The sequence below is a fragment of the Coturnix japonica genome, chromosome 4 (assembly GCF_054131305.1).
Source record: "Coturnix japonica strain WE chromosome 4, WE-NBRP24, whole genome shotgun sequence".
Taxonomy (NCBI): domain Eukaryota; kingdom Metazoa; phylum Chordata; class Aves; order Galliformes; family Phasianidae; genus Coturnix; species Coturnix japonica.
In genome coordinates this window covers 36455237-36482712 of record NC_140666.1, presented here as the reverse complement: position 1 = coordinate 36482712, position 27476 = coordinate 36455237, and the positions used below count along the sequence as shown (strand labels likewise).

The 27476-nt window shown below is 37.1% G+C and overlaps 1 protein-coding gene across 11 annotated transcripts in view; it reads left to right on the top strand.

Moving 5' to 3' along the window:
* TTC29 (tetratricopeptide repeat domain 29) overlaps positions 1-27476 on the top strand; it is a 185521-nt gene that overhangs the window by 138346 nt on the left and 19699 nt on the right. For 10 of the 11 annotated variants that reach the window (XM_015861176.3, XM_032444409.2, XM_085544977.1 and 7 more), the window contains 2 exons: positions 1553-1676; positions 3397-3628. In XM_015861176.3, the coding sequence (XP_015716662.1) occupies positions 1553-1676; positions 3397-3628 (356 nt within the window). The remainder of the gene's footprint in view (positions 1-1552; positions 1677-3396; positions 3629-27476) is intronic. The other variant, XR_014945294.1, reaches the window with a different exon arrangement.

Here is a 27476-nt window from a genome sequence, read left to right as displayed (position 1 = left end):
AATGGATTTAATGATTGTATCATATAATATGCTCTTCAAGTTGCACCTGTGCACTGCATATAGCAAACTAGAAAAACTGGAATTAATATTTGTCTAACACTTTAACCTTGTCCTTTAACTTATATAAATCATATGCTAGATTTCTGTTGGGATATACTTGATTTTCTCTTCTTTGGGAAAAAAAGAAAAAAAACAAAACAAAAAAAACCCATAGGTTAAAAAAGATGTTTCTAAGTCTAAAATTTAGTAATCTTTTGACATTTTGGATACATTTTTAGTATAGTACATTTAATATTCTCATTAAAATTAGCAAATTGTATTAAATTCAGCTCTGATGACTGACAACTAAACTTTATGTTAAAGCATATACATGAATGTTTCAAGCATGTTAGTTTCCATTGTTTTAACATCCTTCTGTAGGAGTCTGGCCCTTTTCAGTCACATAGAGATCACTGAAAAATTGTACATTTGCTGCAATGCTTTACTGTTTTCCCTGTCCAGTGGAAGACTCTACCCTACTATAATTACTTCTTTTTGTAAGGCAGAAAATTGCAGACTTGTGCTGGATTTTGAAAGCATATGTCACTGATGTGGTTTGCAAAAATAGAGATAAAACCTAGTCAGTCACTTATGGCAGGAATATAACTTGAAGGTGTTTTAAAATAGAAAATAAATCATCGTTCTTTATCACATACAGAAATTTCTGTTTCTGTGAGTTTCTTAATTAAGAGACAGCATTTTCTGTCTTGCTTGGTAGCTTGACATTTAAAATGCTGTACTCCTAGATTAGTGGCTCAAGTTCATGGCTAATATTGAGGTCAGCTGCAGTAACACTTCAGCCTTAAAGGGAAAAAGAGCATAGTGCCTTACTCACAAGCAAACCTAGATATCTATTATACCTTGTAACCATATGGTAGAGATGTGATGTTGTTAATATGACTGACTTTATTAAAAAAAAAAAAAAAAAAAAAAAGAAAGCAAAAAAAAACCCCAGAAAAACAACATGGAAATCTGCAAGTGTTATTGCCAATCTACATGAGCCAGTTTCCATCTTAGATTCAGCTGTGACCTCAGGTTGCTCTGATCTCACTGGGATTTGGAGGTGACACCTGCAATTCATAGTTTATAGGTTCGCCGGTGTGTCTCTGGCAACCTTTGATCCACCCAGCCAAAGTGCAGTGTTACGCTCATGAAAAGTCATCCCTAGAATTAAGAGATAGCACCATTATAGAGCTGCTGCTGTATTGCCAGGGTTATATAGCAAGAAATGATGAGGAAAAGCCTCACTGGCAAGCTAGCATTCCTGCTTTCACTCCTTGTCAGGTTGTGAGGTCCAAATATTATCAGCTGCTAAGCTGGAAAAAAAAAATAGAATTTTAGTAAATGGAAATTCTAAAAAACCTGCAAAATCATCAACAGCAATTTAACTCAGTTTAACTACTGTCCTTTAAATAGGGCACAGTTTTCTAAAGAAGTTTTTAATTCACTCAGAATGATCTGATTCTCACCATCTGGGTGAGTATTTAATTCTGTACCTTGTCCTTTGCTTCAGTCAGGGAAAAGTGTCTGAAAGTCTTAAACACTTGGAAGAGTTTAAGAAAGTTGCTGACAATGCACATCTAAGCCAAAGCGTGGTGGATGCGTGTGTGTTGACTGGGAACATTCACAATGCAAGAGTAAGTAAAATATGCCTTAAGTTTTGGGTGAGGTGAACATTTCACACCATATTTGATATGTTGGGTTTTGTTCTAGAATGGGTAAATGAAAAGTCCAAATTCAGATCATAAGAACCTTTCAGCATTGTGAAAATTACAGATCCAAATCACGGATGGGGCCATACATGCTCTTAAAGAGCCATCGGTTAACACAATTGAAATTTTATTGTACATTAAAAGTCATGCTTTTAAAATATGAATATACATTATATTGCATATTAATATGCAGTTTCTAATCTTAGCTTGATTTCTTCTTTACGCTCTCTCAGACAAATTTATGAAATGGGTGCAGCAAATATTTAGCCAAAGGTCAGTATTGATAGTACAAGGGTTTTCAATTCTTCATGCTCCATCCAACCCAATGGCTCCAATTTACCTGTTTAAAAAAGAGGATAGGTAGTGACATAGAGCTAAGGACAACAAAGAATTCCCCTTATTGGAGTCCCCAAGGTCTTTTGAGGTGCCTTATTTTGGAGTCACTCTGAATTTGCTCAGGAGGCTGGACAACGTGGAAATTAGGAAACACTTTCACTAAACACAGGAATACCCTTTCATGCTGGATATTTCTGAATAGCACCTGACACGTTACTGGTAAAATGCTGAAGTTTTCAGCTTATATGTATGTAGTTACACAGTCATATGTGGTAAACCTCACACTTTCTAGCTCTTAAGTGTTTTTATTGCCTAACTTTTGGCAGAAATTCTTTCAACAGGCTGATTGTTCTTTACTCATTACTGAGTGCTGATATGCCTAATTTTGCTGTCCTGTTGTATTTAAGCAGGAATTTATCTTCTTTCTTTCCTTCCTCTTTTTTTACATTTCAGACACCCTTTAAGCAGTCATACAAATTTTGATCTCTAAAAGCGGTAACGAGATCAACAAGTATGAAACTAGCCTGTACTTCTGGTCTCTAATGCAGAAGGGAATTCCAATCTTACTATAACAAGTAGAGAGTGACAGGATAAGACATCTCTGAACATGGTTTCAGTCAGGTCAGTTTGTACCATCAGGGCAGCTATAGTTTATACTCCTTTTTACAGGATTAATGAATTTTGGGTTTCTGTATGGTTCAGATAAATAGATAAAATCTTTGGATTTTCTCTATTTCAGAGCAGCTGACATATTTTTTCCTACTATTTCTCTTTTTGTTTGATTAGGAATACCCCTGTCTTTGAGCATACATTTTCCTCCTGTAAATCTGTAGGCTTTCACATCTGTTCTTTCCATTGCTTTATGTCCACTGTTTCATTACCCTCATTCCGCCATCCCCCCCCCCCATTTTAAATATTTCTTTACTAAAATTTATTATCCCAGTGGTAAATGAGGAGTTTTCCTCCTGCAGATATAGCAGTGAAACAATGGTGATAACTCCTAATTGCCCTGACTGAAATTGGTATTAATACTTCATACTGAGAGTGATTTGCATGTTCAAAATTCTTCCCGGGCAACTAAAAATGATCCAGTTCCTGATAAAGATATGAGCGTTCTTTTCTGTATTTTAAATGCTATGAAACTGCAAGAGAGTGGTTTTCTTAATACTGTGCCATGAGTCATTCTGTGAGTTGGCCTCTCAACTGCAAAATCTCTCAGGTGCAAGAGGAGCAGGTTCTAATAACAAGGTAATATACAGGTGACTGCAAGTGGTCTTTACAATTGTTTTTGTTTTTCTTTCTTTGCCAGGGGAATTATGACAAAGCTCTTGAATATTTCACTCAAGCTTTTGAGGCAGCAAACACTTTAAATAATTTGTCCTTACTTAATGAAACAAGAACTTATTGTGGCATTGCAAAGGCTCATAAACTGATGGAGGTATTTAACAGCCATATAGAAGCAGAAGATCCCATCAGCCTCAAGTACTTGCTGGCATGGAAGAAGAACAGAAGTGACATGTGCAGTGACCCTCTCACAGACGGTAAGACACTGGTTATGAAGCACATTAGTGCTGTATTGTCCTCAATGGTTAAGTCATTTTTCTTGTAGAGTTTTATTGAATTATTTCTTGTGTTTAACCGTATTGGATTACCCTTGTGTTGAATGAAGGTTAGATTTTCTCCTTTGTGTGCTTATTTTAAAGACAGAATTAAATAGGTTTAAAAGACAATGTAGCTGAGAGAAACAGGTATCAGTAGTTGCTCTGGAAAATAACTTTTTCAGTGCTGTTTTTTCCAAAGCATCACAGTTCTGGGTCTCTGAGTTCAGTCCAATGCCGTGATTTTAAACTTAATGAGAAAGAAAATAAAAAAATAAAAGTTAATTTGCAGTCAATTCTTTAGGTACATCCAAAAATAAATTTCCTGTAATCCAAAGTAAGGAGTATATTTTGCTTAATATTGTGGATGTTCTAATGAATTTAGAAGATCTTTCTGTTTTATTTTTGTTGTCCTTGTACGTAAGCAGAGTTTTGGAGAGGAGGAAAAACTGTGGTTTGTCCACTGTGTTTCATTGGCTCAAATACAGAAGAGTACAGAACTTTGTGTGGAGCAGACTTCTTTCTTCGCTGACAAAATCTTCATTGTCTTTTTCCCCCCTATAGACTATGTAAATACAAGGCAAAATGAATTATCTATTATCAGTTTGCTGATACAAGTATTGCAGTGAGGAAGAAAGAGAGAAATCTACTTTTGTTTGAAATTTTCTTCTCTGTATATTTGTGAATCTTGAGTAAAGTGGGAAGAGATCTGCCAGGGCAAGATCATAATACTTGCTTGCAATGGAAGTTTGGAGATCTAGAGTTACTGTTTATAGGTACTGTGTCCAGAATTCCCTCCATTTTCCTATTCTCAAAATCAGAGAACTGCTGCTCTTTCTTCTGTGTTGTTTTTTTTTTGTTTTTTTTTTCCTCTTCATAGAATAGGAAAAGTTAAGAATAGCTTTGGTAATTAATTGTATACAGAGAATAAATGGCCTGGTAATTAGCAGTTTCATAGGTGTCAGGACATCAGACACTGAAAATTAAGGAGAGCTATAAGACAAGGACATTCATTGACAGGCAGAAGAGACGAGAAGTGTTTAGTTTTCTGGTGATGCTAACCAGGCAGTTCCTCCTTAAAGACGATGCTTTTCTTTTTCAATGGCCATTTATGTATATTTATGATTTTCTTTCCTTCATAAACAGTATTATCAGAAACGTATTTTGTTAGCTGGCAGAGTTAACTTCTTCATGTCTCCTGCTGTATGGGAAATTGGTAATCACAGCCTGAACCTCATATTAATCAGCTGAGGCAAGTGTTGGGTCAGCTGTGGGAGCACAGGTGAGAGTAATTTAGCTGTGCTCCTGGAAGGGGTGAAGCTTGACTCTACCTCCTCTAGACCTCATTTAAGGGCTGACCACCACTAAGGTAGCATCTCTTGGAGATTGCTCCTTGGTGGAGATTGCCTCAGTGGTTCCCAGCAGACCGAAGGCTTCCATATGGGTGAGTTTTTCCTGTAAATAACCTTTTGGGTATTTACAACTACCATCTTTTTCATTATTGCTACCATATACCTGCAAAGAGGTGAATTTTTAGACCTTCACTACAGAATGTAGTGAAGATGACAATAATGTCAGCAGAGATGGTAAAAGAACAAGCTTTGTCAAGCAACTTTGCATTTGTTTTATATGAGGATCATTAGCTGTATTTGCAGTAAAGAGATAACGCTGACAACAAAAGACAGCAGTGTTAACAGCAAAAAATAAAACATGGAGACCTGAAGGAATGGAACAATCTTTGTATTTTTAACATGTGCTTTACTTCTTTCACCTACAAGGTTTTCCATTCAGCTTTTACACAATTTTTTCTAGCCAGTTGTGATATTCCTTTATATCCTGAAATGTGTGTATTCCTTTAAGCTCAAGTTTCTTGCTCCTCTTTAACAAGACTTCAGGGATAAAAAGAGAGTTATTAGAGAAGCTCTTTATGTCCTGGCAAGCATGGTAGCAGATACAAGCTTTGCCTGCTGAGATTCTCTACTTTCAGCATTTCTACCTAGTTTACAATGTTACTGATGGCATTATGATTTTCATTTTAGTTCCAGTAAACTCCAGGAACCCTGTGGCTACTGCATATTTAACAGCTCTTCCAGTTCAATATCATTTTTCTCATTAGCACTCCAAGCTTACTCTCAAGATACCCAGATTACATCCAGGAAAACATAGTGTCACACTGTCAGCACAATCTGTAACACTCTTCATGTTTTGTGTGCCAAATCTCTAGTTAGTGCTGGCATTACATTGTTAATATTTTTCTCTGGCAAAACACAAGCTGGCACATTTTCAGTGTTAGGATTCACCAGCTTTGAGTTCTAGGTACAGCCTTTATTCTGTCTTCCAGCAGAATGTCTGTGCATCCTATGATGAACTTGCTGCTTTGGAAATTCCTGCCAAGATAATAGGACAGTATTTCTTGCTCTTTCAAACAGCTCAGCATTGATAATCTGTTAGATTTTTCTCAGTCTTTTTGAGGATAAAACTGCTCAAGACAAGATACAGTGGCTGTTCTTAATCCGCAGGGGAATTTAATGAAAGGAAGAAGGAAGGTAATAAGTTTTCATTTCTAACTGATATGGCTGGGTATTTTTTCTATGACAAAAAAAAAAAAATAGTTTCTGTAGTCTTTAGCAAAAGAAATACTTAGGCTGATGGAGGAATGATAACATTTAAATTCAAGTACTGCCCAATACCTTATGTCTTTCAGCAAAGACTTATTTTCTGAATCAATCGCTTCAATAACCAAGCAGAAAGAAACCATAACAAATGTTGAGGTAAAGTGAGTAATTAATAAAGTGGATGATTTGACCAAAGTTGTCATGGAAAAAAGGGCTGCGATTGTCAGAAAACTGTATTTATAAATGCAGAAGTGATTGTGTGTCTACCTGCTGTATTTGATTCAGTTGCCTCACTTCACTTGTAGGAGTTTACGCCATTGTGCAATGCTGCTACAAGAACAAATGTTTGGTTGTTGTTTTGGTTTTTTTACCTTTGTTTTGTCAAAGGTGTACAAAATAATTATCAACAGAATCAGGAAGTAAAAATTCTTGAGACTCCATGTTAAATCCCAAAAAAGGAAACTGCAGTGTTGTCTAAGGAGAAAGTGTTTCTCAGGCCTTTCCGTAAATAATCTCCTGACTTGTAGCCTTCTGAAAGGGAATGGAAAGCTTAAAGAATTTGAATGCAGGAAAATTTTGGATGAAATTTTGGACATTGATTACATGTAATGCTGCCCAGGAATTGTGTTTTCTGTGAGTGTGGCAACTCCTGATCCAAGTCATTGCATCTGGCAGGGCTGTGTTTCACCAAGAGACCTTGGAAACCCAAATTCATGTAAGCATTTTTAAGAGTAGGACTCAAGTTCAAATATTTTATTTTCCTCATACTAAAAATTCTTCTGTTTTCTTGAGAAATGTTCTGTGCTTTCAACCAAACTTTGTATTTACATGTATTGATTTTTAGAAAATTCAACATCACAAAATTACTGTAGGATTTTGTGTGCTTTTTTTCTATTAGTATTTTTTGTTTGTTTGTTTTATAATAGCACATTTACCACATAAATGATTGTCTCACCTCCACCATCAATTCTGAAGTCTTGCAATCAATAGAATTATCTTGTCCCATTAACCCTTCCATTTTTCAACATGATCTGAACTATTTCTAGCATTCTACACCTGAGCAGCCTTCAGTATGAGTTCAAATGCACACACAGCTTAAACTATAGCTTAGCTCATTTCATGGCATTTTCTTTCTCCCCTGCTCCCTTATATGGAGACCCTAATATTCTTTCTCCTGCTCTCACAGATGTAAGAAATAGTACATTCTGTAATACGCATGGGTCCTTTTTGTCATGTAAAAAGTCAAATTGTCATCCTATCTATTCACATTCTTAAAAGATGTGGCTGAAGTAAAATTAACTTGGCAAAGAATGGAGATCTTGTGAGATTAATTTTAGATTGTGCTTATCTGTGACTTCAACCATCATTAATAAGGGATTATCCCTAAAGGGTCATAAAATCAGAAGCAAGATGAAAGATTGCACTAAACAAATTCTGTTAACATTTCTCTACTGTAACTTATACCACCACTATGTGATTTATGGGCCATTGTGATAATATTGTCCAGCAGTAGAACAGTCTGCTACATAATATTAAAAAAAAAAAAAAAGGCTATTTTTTTTTAACTGTCTCTTCTTTCTAAAGTACACTAATTCCAGGAATCCCTCTAACATTGCAAATCCTGGCTTTCCTCCATTGGTGAACCATGTTCATTAATACTTGAATTTCCTGATGAAAAATGGTTCTGATTTCCTGAAGTAGCGTGCATAATAAACTGTGCTTTGTCTATCTAGTACGTGTTCATCAGTGGTTGCAGGGTTGTTGATATGAAAACATTTAAGAGAAAGCCATATCTTTTCTAAACTACAAAAATAACAAGTCTTTTATACCTTATGCAGATGTGCATCCTTAAAACTGTTCTTACATGATGTCAATGAAAAGGTAGAGGCTTGTGGTAAGAGGATCCTTTCACTGCACATTCCAAATCTGAAGCTCTGTCAAAGACTATGTTATATCCTGATACTGTTGTGGAACTCCCAGAATTGTGCACATGCCTGCACTCCCTCAGAGTAACTCTTCCTGTGTTTTTTGTCACTTGGTTCATTTATTGCATGCTATGTAAGCACTTACATGTGCAGCTCTGTTGTTTGCCTTTACAGAAGGCAGATATAGAAGTTTGTGCGGTGACCTTGCATTCTTAAGTTCTCATACAATGTTTACATTTGGTAGTATGGTTAGTGGGCATTGTAACAAAGTTATTGAGTAAAGATAATTAAATATACACGCTGTTAGTGAAAAAGCTAGACTGACTTTGGATGGACCAAACCACAGTTTTCATCTAGTCACTGCCATAAAGAAGGCAGAATTGATTCAGGTCCTCATTTTGAACATGGTGAAGATGCCTGTGCCTTCTGAAGGCTTTCTGGGTCCGTCTGTCCTCTTGGTCATACACTTGCTTTTCGAGACCCTGGAACTGGAGTTCCTAGTGGGCTCTGCTTCATGACCCATGTGCTTATGATTTATGTCAATATAGAGTAGCAGGAATAGAGAGTTTATTTGGTTGTTCAGCACATATTGCTAGCATGATCAAAAATTAATAAAAACAGGATTCTAGGGACAGATTTTGACATTTTCTCAGAAACTATATCTGAACATGAATGGAGTTATACTTGTTCACACTTCTAAATAAGAACTGTGATTATTTTTTTTATTTTTTATTTTTTTAAATAATGGGGCAGAAGTGTGTGACCAAGTACAGGCTCCCAGCCTGTCCTTGTGCCAGAGACACAAAGGCTCAGGTCTTAATAAGATGTGTGCTTCAGAAGTGGCTCAAATGCATCAGGTTCCCCTACAGGAAATCAGGGGATTCCTTCTGTATGCTTTTGTGCAAGTTATCAAATAAAATAATTTACTCACTTCTGGAAAAATACTGTTGTTAGAAATGCAGGGTAATGCTGCAAGTCAATATTATTGTGTTCTGTACTTAGGCACTGTCTGGTTTTTGTCCGTGATTTCTTTATAAACGCTGCCTTCAGTAACTGGTAATTTCCACTAAGGATTGGACCTAGGCTAATGACCTAGGTCCAGCCAAGGACCTAGGACCTTGGCTGTGGATGAGCAGTACCAGATTTCAGGATAGGGTTCTCAGAATATGTTAGTGTTATTTGTGTATATGTTAATGAGTTGGGTTATAACTTTAAAAAAATTCACTATCATTCTGTCAGATGTGACTGTGTGTGTCCTTGTTGTCTACACTTACATAAGAGCATCTCAACCAGAGCAGAATTTGGATGTCTCTTCTGAATTTTTCTGCCATCTGATACTTTCTATGGAAACATCTAAATCTCACCATGCATTTATTCTAGAGGCATCCTTGTGTTAAATGTTGTTGGCATCCAGCTGTGTTTTCTGAGGCAAGCTTTCTAGATCAGCAGTAAATGGTTCTCTAAATAAGGTGGATTATTCTTTCCTATGGAAAAAAAGTACGGAAAGTGGTGTTGAAACTACTGTATATTGTCAGACCCTTTAGTGTAGTGTGGCTTTATGCACTGAGCTGGTGTAGCTGCACAGTACTCCCATCAAAAATTGCATTCCTTACCAATATAAAAAGTGAAAATCCTCAGGACAGGAGCTCAGTTCTGTTTTGATACTTTGGAACACTTCAGTGGTGCAAAAGAAGTGGCAGGTCTTACCCAGCCACATTAAATCACTGCTAGAGATATCCTTGATTTGGATATACCTAAAACTTTTAGATTTGCCTGCAGTCCAGAAAGTAAGAAATGTACTTAGAGAGAGAAGAATCATGAAGCAGAGTAGATGGCAGCTGCAGTGCTCTGGCAGTCCCCAGCTAGTTACAGGGCCAAGCAGGAATAACTGTTTGGCATAGTTTGATGTCTCCCAGGGGCTTTTGCTTCTCCACATGTGCCATCACAGGCCCCAGTCCTTTAAAGCACTTGTGAACAGAGATGTCTCTGCTGACTTTATGTTCTTCTTCTCAGAAGGGAAAACTGATCCTCAAAAAGGACCAAAGAGCTGACTTTTTGCATTTTTTGTTAAATATTGAGAAGATTGTTGTCATTTAGTCTTCATGAAGAACCTTTTATCGGTGCTATCTGCAAACATGCCAACTGAGAGAGACTGACCTAAGGCCAAGATGAAAAAGGTTCTCTGCTGGAAACCCATCCTTATCAAAAGCTTCCAACATTCTCTGGACACAAAATCAAAGACAAGACAAAGAAACTCTACTCAGTGCATATTTTCTGCATCAGAAACCCTAGGTCATCTCAGGTGTCACAGTTAGAGTATCAAACACCTTCCTTCTCCTTTGTCTCCAAAGACAGCTTCCTTTTCTTTTCTGCATCTTTTTCTTTATGTTTTGTTTTAGTGGAGGTTTCTTTGTTTGTTTTCCCCTAAGATGGCTTTCCTTAACTTTTCTGTTAATCCCATATTCTGAAGATAAGACTGAAAATGATTTACTTCTGGAATAAACCAGTCTATTCAATAAAATAAAACTCTGTACTTCCACAATTAATGGGTCTATGACACTGTACTTCCTTTGCCTACAAATCCACCTCTGTTTTTTTCTTTTCTGTAACCATCAGCAATATTTTTGTGATTATTTTTTTTAGAGTAGTTTCTGAAGTAGTTCTTTTTCTCTCTACTCTTTCCCTGTCAGTTCTGTGACCTATTTCTCCTTTCTTCTCTCTCCTATTTTCTACTTCTATGTTGTAGATCTTTATCCTTTTTTGCTCCTCACCTTCATTCTGAACCCCAATTTTGTGTGTGTTTGCAGTCAGTGTTTAAGGAACATGAGTCAGTTAGCTCTGTACTCAGTAGCCTGTATCTCAATCTGTACCTTATAAGGTATCTCTCTTGAGCTTCCTGCAGAATCGATAGATTTATTTAAGAGTGGTGTGTCAGTTTTCCCATACTTACTGTTTTGGCCACTGTTCTTTGTGCTTTGCATTTGTAGTACTTTATGATCTGAGAATGCTTTGGAACGAATCACACTATTGAGCATCTTGGTAAGCTGGTTAATGGAAAACAGCAAAGTATCAAAATAGCCCGTAATGAGATCTTAACCTCCTGTGCAAATGGATTGGCTGCATTTAAGTGTACAACTAAGTGACTAATTAGCTTAAAAAGATCCGAATGAATGCTAAAGTAGATGACCATTCCCCCAGGCTCATCCACCTGTTTCTCTTCACTCAGTTAAGCATTCAATATTATCTGTAGTACGGAATATTCCCATTTAAGGGCTCGTGTAAGTCTTGCAATAGAGTAAAGTAATTGTACTGTATTTTCTGTAGTGTGTCATTGAAGTACATCACTTTGGACGCAATAGTTGCTACTACTTTATAATACTGATATTAGTAAGTATGGGTGTAATTGATTATGGTAGGCCAACACAAAATTGTTTTGAATCAACTTTTTTTCCATATTTTTCCATGGTTGCTACAATGTTTTAATGAAATGCATTTTTTCCTAAAAATTCTGGCATGATTTAGAAATGTAATTGCTTATGGGTGTTAGCCCAACATAATGTAGCCAGTATCACCTCATATGGAGAATTAATCTTCTGCAATAGGTTTTGAAAAGGGAACAATTAGTGACAAGTACCTGTCTTACCTAAAACTTGTGCTTATTTATGTGCTAAATATAATATCTGTGAAAGGAGATACTCCAACCATTTTTATTTTTTTTTTTTTGGGTGGGAGGTGCAGTTCATACTGCCTTCTTTTTACAAGTCCTATGAACGTAGTGTGTTTTGCTTAGACATCTAGCCATCTATGTCTATACATCTCACTGGAGCTTCCAAGTAACAATACTGTGCGTTGTGTTCAACCCAATGCTGATATAAAATAGAACCTGAAAAATATAGGACTAATATTTTATATAGTAGCCTTGCCATGATTCTTTTGTGAACCCGAAGAGTCTGAGGCATAGAAGCTCCCAGTAGTTATTGCCAGTGAAAAACAATGTTTTAATTGATTAAAACCGGGGGGAAGAGAAATGCCTACTGCACAGTGTTGGTAGTTCTGGACTATCCATTGATTTCTTATCCTGAATGTGACACTTGCAACTTTCTCTTTTCCTTGTGCCTTTTCTCCTAGTGGAAAATGTTGCTTTAGAGTCACATGGAGCCTTGTTCTTTTACTCCAGAATGTTTCAATCTTGAGATGCATCATTCCCCAGAAGTGACCTTACCCTCACTCATACTCTTAGTTTTGAGAGTAAGAAAAAAGACTGTCATATTTTATTTTGTTGTTATTCATGCAAGTATGTATGATTATGCTGAAGTTAGAAGAGAATTCAGATGAAACACTGATTATTTTGAGCATTAGGAAATCAACTGAAAGATTATAAGGATAGAGAATGAATTATTTTCTAATCTCTTACACACTTCCAAAGGGCTCATTGTTTACATGGGGAAAAGCAATACTTATGTTGCTGTATTAAAACTGGTAATAATGACTGCAACAGGTTACCTGTGATCACCAGAGAAAGATTTTGCAGGCTAATAACTTTTGGAAATTCATTTATGTAAATTTTATTTGGTTTTGATTCAAAACAAAATAATTCTTTTGCATACTTTGTTTTTAATGATTATATTGCAATTACGTTAGCTCTTTGGAGGGTGGATGCATATGTGTGTTTATGCATGTCCATGCAGAGAGAGAATGTGGGTGGCAAAGAGAAGGAAATGCTGTAGATATAGTAAGACTTATTACATCTCCTAAAATCAATAAGATTTTTTGGATTTACACAATATAATGATCAGATGTAATTGAGAGAGGAATCTGTCCCTTTTGTCTGACGCGGTATCAACACTTCTAGGTAAGCGTGGGTTCAAATAATTGAGAGAGTTGCTGAGTATGACATTTATTCTGGGGGACATAACTTGGTTTGGGTAAGAAGATGGTTCAGATTAAAGGTATTCTAATAGGTGTAACTTAGCATATTACATTTTGTATTTCTGAAGAGTGATCCTTGAGCGTTTTTGCTGAGAAGTGCAGAAAATTAAATTACTTGCTAGTCATGCTTGTATCATGTTTAAGGAACGATCTTGGACTTCAAAATCAGGAAGCTGCACAGAGTTCCAATGCATCTGTAGGAAAATACGGGGTTAAAGTGGACTACATTTTAAGCAGTGTTCAGTTGACTTGCTGTGTGGGGAGAGACTGAGCAGTCCTGGCTAATGACTTGTAGGTACTGAATCCTCAGGTCTCTCAGGTGGTTTCACTCGACCAGTTTCAGCAGAATGATGAAAAGGTTGAGATAAAATAAACTGACAGTTGCTACTCATCGCAGGCAGCAAGCTGTACCCTGGCAGATGAGACCCTGGGAGCCCTCTTTTTTAAACAAAGGCTTTCACTGCAGTGTGCAATGAACTCCACGCAAAAAGGGAAAAGGAGAGGGAGATTGGCAGCTGGTGACCGACAGGAGGAGGGAAAGAAGGGAAACTGGGAAACACGGCAATTGTTGGCTAATTAGAAGCCGTTCCCACCTACTTAATACCAGCCATTAAGCAGAAAACACTTTTCATCTTACTCTCACTGCTACACATGACATTATACTCCAATCAATACCCTCCCACTGGCTGCCCCAGTGCCCGCAAATGAATACATTGCAGTTCAAGAATGCAGTAATTGAGTTGGGGCAGTGAAACTGCAGCTCTCACAGTCACGATCTCTCTCTGAAGATCCTAATGTAGTGTTTGTGATGCTTGGATAAAGAAATCAAATCCCTGTATTGACAGCTGTCAACAATTGGCAAGTGGACCAAGTCAGCGATGAATCCCTTTTAGCCTTTGACTGAAGAGAGAATAAGTGTTATTCTCAGATTATTTTCCCCCACTTAAGTAAGAAATCTAGGTGGTTTGCATCCGGATGTCTAGATTTTTCCATGAATTTTTGAATTTTTATCCTTGGTTGCATCTGCAGAATACACAGATACATGTGTGTGTCTACATACGTGTGTGTCCATATGTATATATTCTGTAGATGTATAGATAGAGAGGAGTACTTCGTTGTGGACTGCAACAAAATGTGTCTGTATCAGTTCCTCTCACTATGTTCTGGAAGGTTCTGAGGCAATCCTAAGCTTTGATCAGCATTTAAAAGGTTTTCTGTTCCTGTTGTTTGATCAGTTGGTTTGTTTTGTGTGGTGTTTTTGGCTGTTGTTGGTGGTTTTTTGTTGTGGTTTTTTTTTACTGGTGAGTGGGATTTTTTTGTTACTTTTGTTTTGTAGCCTGCATGTCCTAAGGCTACATATGCATATGTATTCTTAAATTGTCTTTTAATGCTTTTATTTTAAAACACACAGTTTGCACTGATTCAGTAGGTCCACGGTAGTACATAGTCTGGCCTTAACCCTCTATTTGGAGCTCTTACTGTCAAACATTTCATCTGTACCTGAGTAAGGACAGGTAAAGCTGAGTCCAGGTGCAAGGCTGATACAGTGGCAAATGCGTTGCTTCCTTTGGAACTGTAAGCCAAGTAAGGAGACTGCTACTTTATTGTCCGATTCCAGCTATATTATAATATTTTCATTTGCCCTTATTGATATTTTAGCCATTAATTTTCACTCAATTCGTTTGTTATCATATATTATAAAACACCTTTCTACTACCTCTTTATGTATGCTCTCTAGCTTTCTTTTAGTGTACATTAATGACAGTTTTAGCAAAACATTTGTCCTCAGCAGGGTCCACAAAGTGGAAAAAATAATCTTTTGATGGAGAAATCTGTAATCTAGACCTCTTGTGAAGATGCAAATACCCAGAATGTGAGGGTTGAATATGATGAACTGATGGAACAACAGTTTTAGTTACTCTAGATGTTTTTGGATAAAACAATTAAAACTACATTCAATTTCTACATAGGTATAATATTTATTAAATTATCTGGTTCTAACATAATGATGGGACTTTGATTCATTTAAACACAGAGATTTACAAGTTCAGTCTTACTTTGACAGGGTGCCAGTTGGTAGGATCAAGAGGCAGGCTAGGGGAAATGCAAAGAGCAGTTGGCTGTCTTTCTGTTTCTCAGTGCCAAAGCCTGTGGGGTTAATTTGAGGATACCCAAATCACCTTGGCAGTATCACTTCTAGTCACTTCCAGAACTATGGAATTTAATGAGCCAGAACAATAAACACACGATCATAGAAAACAGTAATGGAAGGGGATGTTAAGCAGTCATCTACTCCAGCCCCAAGGCAGGAGGAACTGTATTTTTCATATCCAAGAGAAGTTTGTCTTGCCTGTCCTCAGAAAATATCTAGTGATGAACTTTTTACAGCATTCATGATCAATTATAAGGAGTAAAATGATGCAGGAAGAGGAAAAAAAGTAAAGTGTCTCTGCACAAATATATATTTGTTATGGTTCAAACTCAGTATCTGTTCTATCCAATAAGAATATTAGAATATTAAATTTATTTGCTCTAGCTTTGCAGTTACCTTCAAAAAAAAAAAAAAAAAAAGGAATTTTCTGATGTGCTGGGGATTAGGAAAAAAAAAGTTGTGGTGACTTCTGAAAAGTCTGCTAGGGTTACATACTCAAGATATTTGGTTAGATATGAAGAACATTGTTCCTTTTTACAGGCAAGGCTTTTGGGGGAAGGCAGATGGAAGGATCCTGGTTTTTGTTTGGTTTTTCTTAATGTATTTTCCAGTTATATTAGCCAATAGGATTAGTCCATATCAGTCATCTGAGCACAGTAATCAGTAGACAGCTGTCCATTCCAAAAGAATGGGAAGAAGAGGGATTTCACCAGCAAGAAATCAACGGAATCAGAGGGAATGGATCATGCTTATACTCAAATGGTCTCGCTAAGTGCTGGGGAACTTTGTTATTCAACATCTCTTACATAATTCAAGACTCTTCCTTTTAAAGAAGTTCCTAAAGCAGAGAAGCAGCCGAATTTCTGAATTCAATTGGTTGAGTTAATCCACTCATATTTTATCTCTTGCTTGAGATGTAACTGAACTAAAAAGAAGTGCTCTAGATACTTTCTTATGATTGAAGATGTTTCTTCTAAAGCCTGAGATCTGAACAGTCTTTTATTTATCTTAGCCTGTGTTTAGATACTTCAGGAACAAGATACTGATTTTGTCCAGGTTCAGAGATCCTTCACAGCTCTTGATTTTCGTAAGACTGTACTGTGTACCATTTTGCCTCTTTGGTAATGAGAAAACAAAATATATTTTCAAGCCAAATGGATCATCTTTTGAGCCCTTATAAAATGCTTTTATTTCTTTCTCATTAACCTGTGTTGTTTTGGTTTTTTCTTCTTATGGAAGCTTAGGGTTTTTTGGCTTTTTTCTGGCCTCGAAGCCCTCCTAGTAGTCTCATCTACAACAGTTCCCTAGCTCCAGATTCTCAAGTCAAGTTCTTTTCTAAAAGTCACTTCTGTTTACTACGTTAAGATTTAACCATGAATGCCTCCCTTAGCAAACTACTGCATCCAACAGAGAAGCATCTCAAAACTGGCAAGGCTGCTATTTGCATAAAACTTTTTTGTGAATAATGTCTGTCTTAGGTTACCTATATTTGTGTCCTCTAAAGGATAGAATAACTAAGGGACAACAGTAGAGTACAAAAAGCATCAATCTTCAGGTAGATCAAATCATCAATAAAGCCCACTCAAACTGCATCCAGCAAGCATTCCTCTCAAGGAGACAATGGTTTAGGAAAACGGCTTCATCATAGTTGAGCTGAAGGGGTATTTTGTGGAACTGTAGCCAGGCAGTTAGTTGATCTTTAACATGTTCTTTTGCTCCGCATGAGATAGATGTCTGCTTGATTTTCTTCAGTCAATCTCAGTCACCTCACTCTGCTCCAGACTGATGAATGGTCTCTCTTGAGAAAAACGATGTGGTTTTTTCCCCTCCTTGTACATACACTAAGAAATGCAGAGATACACACTGTTGTGTTATTTTTTTACTGTGAGATGCCACCATGTGTGTTTGGAGAGGGTTGTTCCTGATGAAAAGAAGAAAATTGTCTATAAACTTTGTCTATTGTCACTCAGAATGAGACACATTGTCTGTTATTGATTTCTGGAAACCTGACCTTTATGGTCAAGTTCTCATAATCATTATGGCTGGAGGGGCACTGAAGACTCACACATTTTCAAATGGTCGTATCCAGGGATAAACACATGGGACCTGCTAATATCTGACATAAACACTTGTATTTAGTTAAGGGGAAATGTTTTTTGTCCTGACCTTGTAATTACAGTGTACTCAAAACTTGGTGGTCTGATCAAGAAGAGTGTTACATTTTACTTAAACTAGTCAGAGATTTCCTATACATGTGAGAATCAGTCTCTGTGAATAAGATGAGAGTTTAGGAGATTCTGGAGTGAGTGGATTAACTCAACCAGTTGAATTCAGAAATTTGCCGTGTTCCCTGGTGGAGTAATTGCTGCTATCATTTAATTGTTTTTACACACAAATTCCTGCTGTGTACTCAGCCTTGGTTACACCAAGTGCAGTTTATGTGCATAGCAATTGCAGACTTGTGCATGAAAATGAGGTCTACCTTGAGAACCAGAGAAATTCATGGAAGAGCTTAGGATGTTAGGTACAGTTATGACCACTCCTTAGTACCCTTTTTAGAATCACCAGTTTTATTAATCCTTAGGAATAAGAAGATCTTTAGTAGAGAAATATTTCTTAATTAACAGAGTACTTTATTGGAGAGCCAAATGTAAGAGAATTAACTTGTGATGGCATTGTTCTGTGAGTAATTTTGGTACTTCTAAGTCAACTCTACATGCAATTTTTGCAGACAAAAAATAGCCTATTAGTATTCTTGCCCTTAGTTACATTTAATGAGGATTCTTTCTCGCATGCTTTAGCAGCAGCAAGGTGCAGCAGAACATAAAATAGAAGAAAGGAGCATTCCTTGCCGGCGATTTAATATTGAGGCCCTGGTGCAAAACCGGGAGGGTTTAATATACGTCTCGTGACTGTCGCTCGGCATTTGGTTTGCTAGAAGTGGTCTGGGGCCGCATGCATCCCGGGGTTGGAGACCGAGGTGCCGGCGACTTGCAGCTGTGCCCGGGGTTTCCTTCAGCCTCTAGAGGGTGCGCTTTGCTCCCTCTTGATCACACAGCAATTTGCTCTGACAAAAGCAGCGAAGCAGGAGTATATATATCTTCTTAAGCGTAAGCAGGAGCATCGCACAACAGAATGCTGAGACAAGGTTCCTCTGACACCCTAAACCGGTTCAGCTCATGTGCTCTGCAGACGGAGTTTCTTTTCTCGCTGAATCGGATGTTAGGCACTCGCTCAGCATTCAGACGTATCTCTTAGATGCTCACGAGAGAGGACGAGAGAGGATGTCCCCCCCCCCCCCCCCGTGGCTGTCACTCGTGATGTTAGAGTGTAGTTTTTATAGTTTAGAAGTTATTTGATTAAAATATTAACACAAACATCCTCCCACGCAGACTGAAATTTGCAGAGTTGGAGATGTGGAACAGAAGGTTTTATTTTACTCTTTGACTTGCTTAAAAATCCCTTGGATTTTTTTCTTTTCTCTTTCTTTCATTATTTTCTTTTCCCCCTTTTTCTATGAAAGGAGTCTTTGGGAGCACAGCTTATCATTTCACTGTGATATATGCGTGCCTTAAAATGTGGTCTAAGTTTGCTCAGTGAAAATCACTTTCAGGGTTTAGTAATACAGTTGCATTCAAGACAGAATAGAATGCTTATATTACTGCATCTGATTCAGAGCAATGGCTTAATTGGCCAGGAAAATGTAGTTATCAGATGATAAAGATATGAAGTCAAAGGCAAGATATGCCTGAAAACAAGATTTTTGCTGCCTAAAATTAGGCGAAGTTAATAGGTTAAATTTTTTTTATTGAATAAGAGAACCCAAAGTTGATTGATATAGTAATTTCACTGTTTGCTATGGCAAATATTTAGCTCATTATCAGTTTTAATAGCATTTTGCAGAACAAGCCTTTTCTTGACATGCAGAAAATACTATTAAATTTCCCTGCATAGATACATTGTTATGACATGCAATAACTACTTGAATATAAAGGGGATTAATAATTTAAAAGGTGTTAACAAATTAGGGCCATCATTAAAAATAGACTTTGAACCATTTTGTAGAAAAATCAGATTGAGGTAATGCTCTGCTCTTATGATAAAGAATTACAGCATTAATTCTGCAAAGTGAACTTATTGCTCCTATTCGTCTCCAAAACCCTGGAGCATTAAAAGACAGAAAGAATGAAATGATCACTGCGTTTTTTCAGGCACAACAGCTCTAATATTTCCATCACGGTTTCCCAGCTCAGCTTGCATGGCTGTGCTGGAGGAAAAAGCCCACGAACGTCACGCTTCCCTTTGTTTTGTTTCTGCTGGTCTTTTAAAATCATGTTGAATATTTTCAGTCAGTTTATATTAATATACTGAGAATTTTGCTTGAACAGCATCTACACAGAGTGTAAAACAAACATTCCTTCTGTACAGAAGCTGCTCTTTCCTTGATTGTAAAATGTAACCCCTGGTTTTCTTCTTGCATTTTCTTTTTCCTTTCTTGCAACAACTGATGACCAGAGGCATTTGAAGGTTGCTTTCTGGCTGGTTTGCAAATTATTAATTTGTTTTCTTTCCAACTTGAGATAAACAGAAATAATCTCTTTTGAAACCTTTTCTTTATCATTTCATATTGCATCTGTGAGAAGTGCAGGAAAATTGATCCAGTTTATTTTGATACAGGCATAAATAGGAAACACATTTGCCATTTTTACCTCTGACCATAGGCATAGTTTCACTCTGGTAGGGATCAGTAGTAGACTCCAATACCAGAAGCAGTTCAGCTGAAAAATTTAAATAAGCTTTAAAGGGCTATAGCCTATTGTTTTGTTGTTGCTGGGTTTTGGTTGTTTTTGTTCTTTTTCTGCTTCGTTCCTGCTTATTGCCTTCTTTCACACATATTTTGGAGAAGAAAAGAAATAATTTCTGGGACTTAAGTAATAAATTTCACATTTGAAGGACAGAGGTACCAGGATTTCTTTCAGGCCCTGAAGGTAGCAAAATATTTGTCCTCTCCCTCTCATTCTCACTTGCCATGGCGGTCATCTCCCTTCATAACATTTCCCTCTTATCCCCCTTCCTGAGTCTTCCCTCCCCTTTCTCGTTCATGCTTTCTGAAACCGCAGAGCCCAGACAGTGCCCTCGCTGTTGCCAGGCCCTGGGGGAACTGTTTCAGTTACACCCACCTCTCAATAGCTCCACCAAGAAACACGCTGAAAGCCCAGTGCTGACATATTTAATTTTGATAACGTTTTCTTTCCAGTTAATTTGCTTCTTAACACCTATTTTCATCCCTAAACTCAAGCCTACAAAATCAGCACCCTTGCAACCTCTAATATAAACAAAACAGTGTTATTCAGCAGAGGTTCTAGTCATCTAGTTGTGATTTTTGCCGAGTCAGATAATATTAAAGCACCAATCAATAAATGATTAAAGCATTGTTTATATGATACCTCTGTTTCTGCTAATACTGAAAAATTGATAACAGTATGACATTTTTCATGCAGAAGTGAATATGTTATTGCAGCTAAGAAGAAAATCTCCTTTCATGTACCAGAATACCCATGTTGGGCTTTCTTTAAAATCACACAGACTGCAGCATGATGGAAAAAGTAAAACAAGTAGCAGAGAATAAAAGACTTGTGTTCTGAGATGCAGTTAGCAAGAGGCGTCAAGGATAACAAACTGTTAGAGCATTATTAGCCAGAGGAAGATCGAGGAGAGTATTAGTTTGCTTTACAACAGAGGGGAGAAACTCTTAATAGATTACCTAGAGGAGGTCAGCATGCTTTAATGCTTTTTTTTACTTTTACCTTCACTGAAAGGGTCAGCTGGGATCATGTCGCAACCAGAGTTTATCTGAGCCACCAAAGACAGGGATCTGGGGCTCGGAAAGGAGAAAGTGGGCTAGGGAATACCTGGAGGAGCTGAGTCTTAGAATCAGATGGCACTGAGAAGCTTTGTCCGACACTTAAATAGCTGGCAAGAACATCCTGGAGGCCATTTTGCCATTTTTGAAAACTCGTGGAGGTTAAGTCAGGTTCCTGAGTAGTGGAAAAAGGTGAAAATGAAGAGTGTTTTCAGAAAGGGAAAGAAGGGGAGCAAAGGCATTTTAGACAGGTCAGCTTAAAGTCCTGCCTTGGAAAAATACTGGAGCATACAATCCAGTGTTTTATAGATACCTAAGAGAATACAAGGAAACATTTGGCAACCAAAATGAATTTTGCAAAAACAAATTGTGTCAGACCAAAACAATTAACAAGGCTTCTGGGCAAAGAAGTTGAAAAGCAGAAGTATATATAAAAGCCACAAGCTGTCTGAAATTTTTCACCTAAACTAAGCCATGCTCGTAAATAAGGAAGTGTGGGCTACATGTATACTATCAAGTGGGTGAATAACAGTAATTTTTTTTTCCCCAAAAACATACAGACTATAAAAATCTCTTTGTGATTGCTGTTCAAATATAAGTCTGTTTAGCATGTGCTTTTACAGGGATCTGTGCTATTCAGAATTTTCGTTCCTTGTCTGGAGGCCAGGATAGAGTGTATGCTTATTACTTTTGCAGGTTGCACAAATCAGGGAAGGAATGTAAGCATTCATGTTCATGGATTACAGTTCAAAAGCATCTTGACAAACTGAGGCATGTTCTTAAAGTGTGGTGTATATAAACAAGAATAATCTAGTGCGTAGCTGTAAAAAGAGAGTAAGTGCTGATTTTGATGTGGAGGAAAGAAACAAGCAACAAAAATAGCTTGCACTGAATCCCAAACTGAACCAGAACCAAATGTCAGTTTTAACAACCACAAACCTCTTACAAGGGTATGAAAGTTGATGACTCCTCATGTAATCCTACTCAATACTAACAAGGTCTCAATTTATTATTGTAGCAGTTCTGGTTATCTTGTTCTATGAAGTATGCAAACTGTAGAAAGAATTCAGTAAGACTGAACAAAAATTAGAAGTTATGGGTGACCAAAAAGATAAATAGTAAATTTTGAGCTTCTGTATCTACAGAAGAGACCAAGGGGAGGCCTAATAGCACATTTGAAGAAGAAGAAGTCTTCCCACTTCCTATGCCTCCTCTCTGGCTAGAACAGCAAACCCACTTTGTCAGCTTTCTTGAACTGCACTGCCATGCGCTGTTTGCTCACTTTCCTGCGCCACCCATTTTTTCTTTTTGCTTTATCAGGCTCTGGGTTGCTGGAACTACAGGGAGTAAATGCAATCATTTTGAACTTCTGTCTGTGTTTTCTTTCAGAGCAGCAGCTCTTTAGGGCTTATCCATATACGTGACCTCATGTTCTCTTGCTATTAATAGCACTTTCATGAACATACTGACTAGGCAAGTTGTGGGAGTTTGGCTTGTTTCGTTTTTCTTTTTTACCCTCAGGTACATTTTCCAATACAAATCCTTAAGGGAACTTATGTATTCTAAATAGGCAACTCCCCTTTTTGCTGTTCCTTGGGACACATGCCTAAAAAAAGTGAAAAGCCTGTCCTAAGGGATCAGCCAAATAGTGTCTTCAACATCCCTTCTGCACAGAATTCAAAGGATAATATGGGCAGCTTAGGCCAGAAAGGGTGGGAGGTAGAGTGTGAATCAGTATATTCCTCAGGGCTTTTCACAAGAGGTTTCATTACAAACAAAATTGGAGCAATAGATAGTTGTGTGTATGTGTGCATGCATTGGTGAATGTGTTGGGTTTTGGTGGGGGTTTTATCTGTGATTGGTAAGGGAAAAAAAAACAAAAAAAAACCAACCTTATGAGTGAGGTGCAACTACTGAATGCTTTCTACAACATCTTTGTGCCCTGTCCTGGTGTTGTGAGGAGCACTGAAACTGCTAACTCTTGTGTAGAAGTTATTTCAGAAAATCTGAATGTGGCATCCCCTATTTATCCCAAATTCTATTTAAAATGTGTCTAAAGTAACTTCCAGTAGTGGTGTGAGTATCATGAGGAGCTTAGAAGTAAGAATTTGGGCTGGATATTATTTCCTTCTTTCTTGTTCTTAAGATATTTCAGGACTTTTCTCCGATCCTCCTGTGAATCAGTCTCCCTTTGCTATGTTTTCTAAATAATGTGCTGGTATGATTATGGTTTTAATGTTACTCCAAGGTAAAATATCCTGATATATATTTTTATTGAGTCTTAGAGCTGCTAGTAATTAGCAACCAAAGATGAACACATGCTGTAATTGAAATGCTTGTGTCAACTGATTGATATAAACCAAGAAATGTATTTTCTTGTAGAACATTTTCAGTGCAGTCACAAGGTTTTTTCTCTTGTCCTTATAAATTTTGATATAATATTATTCTCATTAAAAATGTTTCTATTCTACTATAACCCATTTTTTAACTTCTGTCATGGGTAACAACTTACGATGAATTGAACATAAATTCTATTGGTGTGCGTACTTTTCTCCCTCTGCTGGCTATTAGGGGATCTATAGCCAAAGAAGCTGAGGTAAACTAAGCAAGTATAAAATGTGGGAGATAATTTATGTTTCAAAATATTATTTAAAAAATCTTGAGCATCTTTTGGTTTGCAGAAATGTTTATAGATTTGAAATTCAAAGCAGTATTTGAAAAATGCATTGAGAGTGCACTCCTTTATCCTTAAAATGTATTTGTAGTTTTACCGGTTTCCTACAAGCATTTAAACTATGTGTGCGCTTATATTCTCGGGGAAGAAGAGAGGAGGAAAAGGGCTTTAGAAAGATGAAAGCTGGTTCAGAGTTTGACTTAATAAATGCAACAGTCAAATATGAGGGCTTTTTGTAAACAAAGATAAGTGACACCAGCCCAAGGCTGAACTTAAAGTCAAAGAAGGTGTTCCTGCACAGTAAAGCAGTGTATCTAGCGAACTAGAGAAATACTACCTTTGGAGGAAAAATTCTCCAAAGATTTTTATGCCACTTTTAATAGACAACAGCAAGCTAGCTGTACCTCAGGACATGATCGGTCCTTTTGAACTGAATTTGTTCAGTGCTTTTTTGTTCTACAGTGCTGCCTGCAAGCATTCCATGTCGTGAGGCTCTGAGTTTGGCAGTTGTATTTCTTTGTTATATTTTCATCATGTGAGATTAAAAAGCCACGAATAAGTGATATGATGGGAACAAATGTTACCTGTGTCTGAACAGGAGGAGAAAAAGCCCTCAGCTCTTCTGAATCCGTATTCTTATTTATCTTTAAATTGTTTGAAATGTTTTGGGAGTGTAGTTTTTAATTTGTTGCTTAGCCAGAGTGCATCTCCACAAGTGGAGTTCAGAAGCCACCTTAGGAATAACATTTCTCAGGATAGCTGAGGTTGAGGCTGTAGTGTATGTGATGTGTTCAGACTCAGTGGGAGAGGATGAAGATTGCATTGCTCTCGAGTAGCCCCTGGAGGTTAGCTTGGAGCAGCAGTACAACTTTGGAGGAAGCTGTCAGCCCTCTGGGCTACAGGAATGTGCTGTTTTTAATAAGTATGTTGCACAAGATGGTAGCTCTGAGTTCGTGTACTTTCTCTCAAGAAACTCTTTAAAAAATAATAATAATAATGATTAATATGTCCAAAGCTGCGTAGTTTATTTCTGAAGTACAGTCTGTGTTCAAAATACCAAACTGTTATAGATGTTTTAAGTGTGAATAGAGCCTAAATAAAACATATCAGTTTGGTTCATCCCATATTCAGGGAGTTCAATTCCAGCTAAGTTTTGTTTTAGTGATTACAGTGGAGTTAGAGACATGGGGATAATTTTGTCCCATTCTACAGTGCATTTTCAGCAAAATATTTAACCTAATCAATCGACGTATTCATTTTTGTGGGATAGGATCTTAAAGAAGAATAAAAGGGTAGGGACTATTGATAAGAATGTTCTAAATGTCACAATGCCATATATATTGCAATAACATGTTCAGAATGTGGAAGGCAGCAAACTTTGAGGTTATTGTGTGCAACTTGTACTTTCATGTCTTGCAATGTGGTCTCAATCAAAATACAGGCTCATCATTTATCTTGTGTTTTCCAAAATTTAGCTGCTTATGTTTTTGTCAGTTGGCTGCTGAAGAGTTAGACCTTTTTATCAGACAGAAAAACTGAGCATGTTGTTATTGTATTAAGCAAAATTCAGATGTCCACTGTTAGCAGTTGAGTGGAATAAATTATGCAGTGCTTTATATATGGCATAATGTGATTTTAAAAATATCTTGTATTTTATGTAGTCACTCCACAAGTAATGCCTCCTATTTACTTGCATGGAAACTATGGCATATACAAACAGCATAATAATACTCTAATAGTGCAAATTCTCAGCTACAAAGTATTGTTTTTCAACATAGTAACCACTGTTAGCTGTGCATTTTCACCAGCGATGAACAAAAGCCTGCATGCTTCTCTCAACAACATCAGCACGGCTGTCTGAAATGTGGCTTGTCTTTCACATCTCTGTCACCATTGCTGAAATGTACCACCCACTGCCTCTCTGTGTTTACATCTACTTTTTGGTCTCCATAAATATTCAGCAAGCTTCAGGAAATGTCAATAGGTGCTATTTTCCCCACATGGAAGAAAACAGTTCTACTCCTTTTCTTCCTACCCACTAGCCAGTCAGACATCATTTTGCCAGACTGCCCCTCTGCTGCCACAGCAACAACATGTAATGGAATGTTGGTGGGAAGGTTCAACCTCTACTGCTATATCACCGTCACCTCTGACACTGTGGGCCAACATAATCAAAGAAGAGGCATTATTTTTGGAGCAGCCAATGTATTTTGCATGTGCTTCATGGATACAAAATCTTGTAGATGAAGTGTTTGTAGGTTTGATCCACTGATATTATCATTGAATTTGTACGGTCATACTACAATTCCTGCAGAACATCATTGATGAACCGGTCTAAAAGAAGACCACAGAATTGCTTAGCTTTTGGTTTCCAAAGAAATGCAAGCCTTCCAGATATGAAGAATGATGTCTGGTTTTTCCTAAAGCTGTTGTGAATGGGTGGTTATACAGATGTATATGATAATGATGAACAGAGATCAGAGAGACCAGAACATCAAGGGGAAGAGAAAGGAGAATTAAGAGATCAAAGATTGTGGAGAAACTGTGGGGAGTGATGGCTTTGTCTTTTCTGCCAAAAAAAAAGGTGTGTATTTATAGCAAAAGAAAAAGTAATGATAGAATTAGTTGTTGTCCGGTAGAAGATACAGCAAGAATTCAGACTATCAGAAAAACATAAAGCAATTAACTGGGGAGACCAAGGCACTGAGATTTGGGCAATATGAGGCAGGAGTTTATTTCCCTCTTGGCCACTGATTTGTTTTGTAAATTTTGGAAGCTCTTCAACCTTGGTGATTTTATTTTCTTTCTGATATTTTTTCCTTGTTTCTTAAATAATCACTTAAGAGAACAGTTATTCACTAATTCTTGTCTTAACATGTAATTATTTGAGAAGAGAAAAGAGCTTATTGAAATCTAAGGTCAGTTCTCTTTCATATTAACTATTTATATGTAGGCAATGAATGTGATAGCTAAATATTTAAAGTAGTTTGCGACAGTAACCCTTTACTCAAAGGAAGCACACTTTTTCTCCCCAGACTTCATAAAAATAAGGAAATCTGTATTTTTGGAGGTTTTGAAAGGGTATGTAGGAAAATTATCTGTCAGAAATGGTACTTGTACAGCAACTCTGACCAAAAGTTTCAGGACTGTTGTTGTTTGTTTTTTGGTTTTGTTTTTACTTAATTATTTTATGCTTCCTGGTTTTTGGTGAAAGGTGTGGCATTAAATGCCCTAGTATAGTGCTCCTTTTCTAAAGATACTATAAATTATTTTTTCAAAGGAAATTAACTGTGGCTTTATTTGATGAGGCTTGTTTACAGTTTCCTTCATATCATTATAAGTTGTAAGACTTTGTCTGAAGGGTTTGTGTAAAGAATCAGTAAGAGCACAGTTACATCGGGTCATACACAGAATGCAAATTGATAGATCTTCTCATCTATGAGTTGTGTTGGAAACAACTGCTTCAGTTTGGTGAATTATTTTATTCTGTTAAATTTTCACCTACAAATGTGTGCTGGAAGTTGACACGTCTGTCACCAGGTTTTCCTTACTTCCTAGAGAATGTAGAAATTCATTCTCATTTTTAGCACCTGAAAATAGTTGATCGAAAAAAATAATCTTTGTCCCAAATAT